Here is an 8,233-nt window from a genome sequence, read left to right on the forward strand (position 1 = left end):
AGTCTTGCTTTTCCTCATTCCATTTATTCTTTCTTTAACACCACCCCCTTTTCTCGCTTTCATTAGTTTCAACCTGTCTTTCATATCTGAAGCGCTCTCTCTCTCTCTCTCTTTCTCTCTCTCTCTCTCTCTCTCTCATTCTTCCTTTATTCTCTGACAGTGTCTCTATTCTTCCTCTTTTATGGCTTGGCCTGCCGTACTGTGTTGGTCTATTCCTGTTGAAATAGCAAGCTGTTGCACCCCCAGACCCCATTTTAGCCCACTGCTCCATCTCTCACTTCAGTAACATGAGTGCTTGGGACTGAATTAGCTCATGGAAGACACTCTCGACTGGGAGGTAGTGATGGTCTCTCTGAAGCCAAGGCTCTGAAGCACATATCGAGTAAAAGGGGGTGTGTCAGATGAAGCCCCATTTCGAAGCATGTATCGTTTAGCAGAAAACCAAGTGACTGACGACAGACGAGGCCTCGGGCGTTTGGTCCACATCATTGTTTCGTCCTGAGTGTGAGAAAAGGAACTGCCTCAATACAAATACAAGGAAAATAAATCTCTTCCTGAACAAAAATCAATAAAAGGTTCCTCAAAATGTTACTCCGTGGTTCCGGCTGCAGCAGAACTCACAATATGACACACACACACTGAAGACAAACAGAAAGGTTGCCCCCTTTATGTTTATAGACACCTTTTTGTTGTGCAGACACAATTATACTGAGCATGAATTCATACAAAGTGACTGTGCGTGTGTGCGCGCGCATGATTTTATATACTACCTAGGACAAAACGTCCCCACAAGGACAGTAAAATCTGACAATTTTGACACTCGCATGGTCCCCACAAGGAAATTGCTGTTGTGTTTTTTTTTAACAAAAATTGAACAAACAAACAGACAGACAACCAACTAAACAAACAAACAAACAAACAAACAAAAGAGCCTAAATGTTTCCTTTTTGTTACTGAGGTAAGGTTAGGGTTAGGTTCTTCAGTCATTCCTATTAAAGCAAATTACGTAAATGTCTCCAGCGTTAACATAAATAACTAGAAGGACACTCGGTAGGGGCGGCACGGTGGTGTAGTGGTTAGCGGTGTCGCCTCACAGCAAGAAGGTCCTGGGTTCGAGCCCCGGGGCCGGTGAGGGCCTTTCTGTGTGGAGTTTGCATGTTCTCTCCGTGTCCGCGTGGGGGTGCTTCGGTTTCCCCCACAGTCCAAAGACATGCAGGTTAGGTTAACTGGTGACTCTAAATTGACCGTAGGTGTGAATGTGAGTGTGAATGGTTGTCTGTGTCTATGTGTCAGCCCTGTGATGACCTGGCGACTTGTCCAGGGTGTACCCCGCCTTTCGCCCGTAGTCAGCTGGGATAGGCTCCAGCTTGCCTGCGACCGTGTAGAAGGATAAAGCGGCTAGAGATAATGAGATGAGACACTCGGTAGAGTGCATACCTCCACCAAGCCACATATTCAGATTTGCATCAAAATCTAAACAATTGTTCCTTGGCCCATTGCCCACTTTTATTCAAAATTCCATCAAAATCCGTTGACTACTTTTTGAGTTACATTGGGAACAGATAAACAAACAAACAAACAAACAAACAGAGGTGAAAACATAACCTCCTCCAACAAATCTGGCGGAGGTAAAAATTGCTCTGCATAAGGGCATCTTCTAAATGCAAATTTAAGAAGTAAGGGAAATTCTCATCTCATCATCTCTAGCTGCTTTATCCTGTTCTACAGGGTCGCAGGAGCCTCTCCCAGCTGACTATGGGTGAAAGGCAGGGTACACATTCAAACTCCACACAGAAAGGCCCTCACCGGCCACGGGGCTCGAACCCAGACCTTCTTGCTGTAAGGTGATAGCGTGAACCACTACACCACCGTGCTGACCATAAGGGAAATCATGATGGTATTTATTGCAAGTACTACATGAGAACTGTTTTTGTGACTTTGTTGTGCGTTCGGGCGGCACGGTGGTGCAGTGGTTCGTGCTGTCGCCTCACAGCAAGAAGGTCCGGGTTCGAGCCCCATGGCTGGCGAGGGCCTTTCTGTGTGGAATTTGCATGTTCTCCCCGTGTCCACGTGGGTTTCCTCCGGGTGCTCCGGTTTCCCTCACAGTCCAAAGACATGCAGGTTAGGTTAACTGGTGACTCTAAATTGACTGTAGGTGTGAATGTGAGTGTGAATGGTTGTCTGTGTCTTTGTGTCAGCCCTGTGATGACCTGGCGACTTGTCCAGGGTGTACCCTGCCGTTCGCCCGTAGTCAGCTGGGATAGGCTCCAGCTTACCTGTGACCATGTAGAACAGGATAAAGTGGCTAGAGATAATGAGATGAAATGAGCTGAGATGTGCGTTCTTGCTATTCATGCATGTAGAAGATGGTATCAAGATGTCAGAAGTGTGAAATAATAGCAATGTTTAAAAACCAGTTATGAAGGCTTGTCAGAATTGCATAAGACTGCCACTTAGCATGTTCTTAGTGTCATCTAGAAATACAGTTTGACAGCCAGGAAATGGGATAGTACACAACATATCCAGCTTTTTCATACCAGAACTGTTCCTTATTTATCTCTTTAAGAGATAAATAAGGTCAAACTGATCAGGCGGGCTGGCTCTGTGGTCGGCGTGAAGCTGGACTCTCTGGTGACGGTGGCAGAGAAGACTATGGACAAACTACTGAACATCATGGAAGATGCCAGTCACCCTCTGCACACCGTCATCAGCAACCAGAGGAGCCTGTTCAGTGACAGAATGCTCCTTCCCAAGTGCAGGACGAACAGACTCAAAAACTCCTTTGACCCTCACGCCATCAGACTGTACAACTCCTCTCTGGGGGGGAGGAGGGGTAACAGGAGGACAGAAGATAGGAAGGAGCAGTAGCCTAGCCCGACAAAAAGCAATACTGGACAATATGCAATATAATATGCAATACCTCTTCTGTTGGCCTTTTTTCCCTCCTTCCTCTTCCCCATATCTTATTCTTTTTTATATTTGTATATGCAAATGCATAATTTAATTTAATTTAATTTAATTTATCTAGAAGTTTTTCTCTATTTCTATTCTCTGTTTATCCTATAATGATGCTACTGGAATTTTAATTTCCCTGAGGGAACCTGCCAAAGGGATCAATAAAGTTCGATCTAATCTAATCTAATCTAATCTAAATCTAATCTTAAAGTCTTTCAGGCTTGAGGGTCAGAGTCACACTCAACACAGTTCACTAGCAACACCTACTGCTCAGAGAAATGTACAGCATGTTTTAATTTCTACATCATGTCAGTGTTCTGCCACATTGCATTATTTTTAGCTTATCCAGCCAACAGGTGATGCGCTTATGCCACCATGTGTTGTCCGTCGTCAATTACAGTGGTGCTTGAAAGTTTGTGAACCCTTTAGAATCTTCTATATTTCTGCATAAATATGACCTAAAACATCATCAGATTTTCACACAAGTCCTAAAAGTAGATAAAGAGAACCCAGTTAAACAAATAAGACAAAAATATTATACTTGGTAATTTATTTATTGAGGAAAATGATCCAATATTACATATCTGTGAGTGGCAAAAGTATGTGAACCTTTGCTTTCAGTATCTGGTGTGACCCCCTTGTGCAGCAATAACTGCAACGAAACGTTTCCGGTAACTATTGATCAGTCCTGCACACCGGCTTGGAGGAATTTTAGCCCATTCCTCCGTACAGAACAGCTTCAACTCTGGGATGTTGGTGGGTTTCCTCACATAAACTGCTCGCTTCAGGTCCTTCCACAACATTTTGATTGGATTAAGGTCAGGACTTTGACTTGGCCATTCCAAAACATGAACTTTATTCTTCTTTAACCATTCTTTGGTAGAACAACTTGTGTGCTTAGGGTCGTTGTCTTGCTGCATGACCCACCTTCTCTTGAGATTCAGTTCATGGACAGATGTCCTGACATTTTCCTTTAGAATTCGCTGGTATAAATCAGAATTCATTGTTCCATCAATGACGGCAAACCATCCTAGCCCAGATGCAGCAAAACAGGCCCAAACCATGACACTACCACCAACATGTTTCACAGATGGGATAAGGTTCTTATGCTGGAATGCAGTGTTTTCCTTTCTCCAAACATAACGCTTCTCATTTAAACCAAAAAGTTCTATTTTGGTCTCATCTGTCCACAAAACATTTTTCCAGTAGTCTTCTGGCTTGTCCACATGATTTTTAGCAAACTGCGGATAAGCAGCAATGTTCTTTTTGGAGAGCAGTGGCTTTCTCCTTGCAACCCTGCCATGCACACCATTGTTGTTCAGTGTTCTACTGATGGTGGACTCATGAACATTAACATTATCCAATGTGAGCGAGGCCTTCAGTTGCTTAGAAGTTATCCTGGGGTCTTTTGTGACCTCACTGACTATTACACGCCTTGCTCTTTGAGTGATCTTTGTTGGTCAACCACTCATGGGGAGGGTAACAATGGTCTTGAATTTCCTCCATTTGTACACAATCTGTCTGACTGTGGATTGGTGGAGTCCAAACTCTTTAGAGATGGTTTTGTAACCTTTTCCAGCCTGATAAGCATCAACAATGCTTTTTATGAGGTCCTCGGAAATGTCCTTTGTTCGTGCCATGATACACTTCCACAAACATGTGTTGTGAAGATCAGACTTAGATAGATCCCTGTTCTTTAAATAAAACAGGATGCCCACTCACACCTGATTGTCATCCCATTGATTGAAAACACCTGACTCTAATTTGACCTTCAAATTAACTGCTAATCCTAGAGGTTCACATACTTTTGCCACTCACAGATATGTAATATTGGATCATTTTCCTCAATAAATAAAGGACAGAGTATAATATTTTTGTCTCATTTGTTTAACTGGGTTCTCTTGATCTACTTTTAGGACAAGTGTGAAAATCTCATGATGTTTTAGGTCATATTTATGCAGAAATATAGAAAATTCTAAAGGATTCACAAACTTTCAAGCACCACTGTATCTGAATTAGCTCATGGAAGACACTCTCGAATGGGAGGTAGTGATGGTCTCTCTGAAGCCGAGGGTCTGAAGTGCGTATCGAGTAAAAGGGGGCGTGTCAGATGAAGCCCCACTTCGAAGCGTGTATTGCTTAGCAGAAAACCAAGTGACTGACGACAGACGAGGCCTCGGGTGTTTGGTTCACATCACTGTTTCATCCTGAGTGTGTGAGAAAAGGAACTGCCTCAATACAAACACAAGGAAAATAAATCTCTTCCTGAACAAAAATCAATAAAGGTTCCTCAAAATGTTACTCCATGGTTCCAGCTGCATCAGAACTCAGTCTGTCTCTCTCTCTCTCTCACACACACACACACACACACACACACACACACACACACACACACACACAAGACAAACAGAAAGGTTGCCCCTCTTTATGTTTATGGACAACTTCTTATTGTGCAGGCACAATTATACTGAGCATGAATTCATACAAAGTGACTGTGTGTGTGTGTGTGTGTGTGTGTGAGCGTCCGCATGTTTTTATATACTACCGAGGACCAAATGTCCCCACAAGGACAGTAAAATCTGACCATTTCGACCTTGTGGGGACATTTGCATGGTCCCCACAAGGAAATTCCTGTTGTGTTTTTTTAACAAAAATTGAATAAACAAACAAACAGACAAACAGACAACCAACCAACCAACCAACCAACCAAACAAACAAACAAACAAATAAAACAGCCTAAATGTTTCCTTTTTGTTACTGAGGTAAAGGTTAGGGTTAGGTTCTTTAGTCATTCCTATTAAAGCAAATTATGTAAGTGTCTCCAGCGTTAACATAAATAACTAGAAGGACATTCGGTAGAGTGCATACCTCCACCAAGCCACATATTCAGATTTGCATCAAAATCTAAACAATTGTTCCTTGGCCCATTGCCCACCTTTATTCAACAGAATGCTCGATAAGTGTGCTCAATAATAATCTCTCCCAATCTCCCTGTACTTATGCTACATATATTAGAACATTAGAACAGTTCAAACACTATATTCCATGTATGATGACCTTGTTCTCTTTGATACCTTGTCTCTGTGTCCTTGCACAATGCGGAGCAAAAACTGCTTTTGGTCTTCATTTCGCACAGATTGTTGACAGCGTTTAATAAGGGCAATGCCTCTCTCTGCACTGTCATTGATGACCTTCAAGGCATGAACTTTTTGTCGCAGATTCTCATCTGTGAGAATGGACCTCACATCATCAGGGTTACTTGTGCTGTTAATTTGGCCTTCAGTGAGAACTTCAAAGAAGTGGATTGAGTGGCGAGTGACGAGGCTAGAGATGGTAGTTGTACTGTTCTTGCGGAAGAAAGACTTGGCATCAAGTCTTTTGAGCATCTTCCCAGGGCGTCTTTCAAGATTTCTCAGCATTGCCTCCTTTTCATCAATGCGAACATCAAAAAATGCTAGGGCGACGAGATCTTCTGACAGATACCACAAATGTCGTGCAATGCTCTTCAGTGCGGCATCTGCAATGCTTTTATCCCATATCTTCTTTACTTCAACCATAGTTGCTGTTGTGGCCTCTGATAAAGCCTTCCCCTCTTCAATATGACAGAGGAGGTGGAGAAGCACTTGCTCCTTTGAGGGAAGGTGTGCTCCTAAAACGGAAGGTAGAGGGGGCTTCTCAAGCAAGTTACATTTCTTTCTTGATGTCATTATTCCTGAAAATAGAAAAAAACGTTAACAATTTCAAAATTGTGAAAAAGTGTGCCACCCCTAAATGTGCAGCAATTGACTCCATTTTTGGTACAGATGCTTAGAATATCAGTTGGAACAAGGCAAAAAGTGATCTGGCAAAATTTGGTGAAAGTCAATTTTATGAACCACCCTATTACACATGGTGCGAAAAACAAACATCCTGTGAGCAGAGGGTCTTGAGATTGATATAAGAGAGCAGAGTAGAATTACCAGACTGGTCCGAGCTGACAGGACATCGATAGTAACTCAAATAATCACTCTTTACAACCGTAATGAGCAGAAAAGCATCTCACATTACATCAAACCTTGAGGCGGATGAGCTACAACAGCAGAACCGCATCAGGTTCCACGTCTATCAATCAAGAACAAGAATACGAGGCTCTCGTTGGCACGGACTCACCCGATCTGGACAAGCTGAGGACTGGACCTTGGTTTTTTTTTTCTTTTTTCGAATCTTCAGCTACTCAGTTTGGGTGACTCTGTGCTCATGATAGCGTCAGATTCTTGTTCTTGGTTGATAGATGTGGAATCTGAGCGTACAGAGTGTACAGGTGTTCCGAATAAAGTGGCCGGTAAGTGTGGTACCTCTATATTGATGATCCAAAACAAAATGGGAAGGTGTAGACAGTATTTGACATAAAATATAAATAAAATTCCATATTAAATACATGTCAGATTTTGTCATTTGTTGTAGCCTTTCGTGCTATGTAACTTCAGAGCACAGTGCTCCATCTAGTGGTCATTAACTGCAAGTACAGGTGACATTTTATAGCACCTGTACTGTTGGGAAGCGAAAGCAGATCACCAGGTGACCATGTGGGTCAGATGCAGATATATTTAACTACCTTAGATACAATTGGCCTTATAGTTCAGAAAAACACACACAAGTGCATTCCAGTGGATTATTAGGAATTTTATTGACAATGTAAACATATTATGGTTGCTGTTGCAATTTTAAGACGGTCTCGTCTGTATTCTTGGGTTTCACGTGACGTCACGTCCGCCTCATTAGTTATTCAAAACTTTAGCTGGTGGTCTACCAAAACTCAGTTGACAAAGCGTTTGTACGGAGAAGGTGCATCGCTGTCATAAAAAATGCCTTAGGTTGTTCGAATCGATCAAACCGTGAAACTGATAAAAGTTTCTTCAGGGTTCCCTGTGAACGAATAAAAAAGGGTGAACGAACACAGGATTTCACAAAAAGACATTGAGAAAGGTGGCTTTTGAACCTCTCAGTGAAATCGAAGGGAGTCGAGTCGAAGCATGCTCGAGTTTGCAGTAATCACTTCTCCCTCTCAGCTCTGTCCTTAGTGTTTTCCAAGTACTTTTCTTGCTACGTGTCGTTATTTTACAGTCCTTTTTTTTTTTAGTCATGAAGTGCTAAAGTCCTCAGCTGTTTCTTTGTTTACTCCTCACTCCTCACAAAGTCCATATGCATGACGGTCACGACAAAATTCTTACCCAGCCATACAGTTACAATGCTCCGTGATAACTTCTCCGTCTTGTTTAACTAAGATCCAGGTCTTTAA

The 8,233-nt window shown here is 42.4% G+C and overlaps 1 protein-coding gene across 1 annotated transcript in view; it reads left to right on the forward strand.

Annotated features, from left to right (window-relative positions):
• The first annotated feature begins 7,191 nt into the window (after positions 1-7,191).
• Positions 7,192-8,233, forward strand: part of LOC132869067 (large ribosomal subunit protein eL19-like) — a 21,079-nt gene continuing 20,037 nt past the window's right edge. Inside the window, exon 1 of the mRNA XM_060902421.1 lies at positions 7,192-7,276. Within this exon, the coding sequence (XP_060758404.1) occupies positions 7,192-7,276 (85 nt within the window). The remainder of the gene's footprint in view (positions 7,277-8,233) is intronic.

The sequence above is a fragment of the Neoarius graeffei genome, chromosome 20, assembly GCF_027579695.1.
Source record: "Neoarius graeffei isolate fNeoGra1 chromosome 20, fNeoGra1.pri, whole genome shotgun sequence".
Classification (NCBI taxonomy): Eukaryota; Metazoa; Chordata; class Actinopteri; order Siluriformes; family Ariidae; genus Neoarius; species Neoarius graeffei.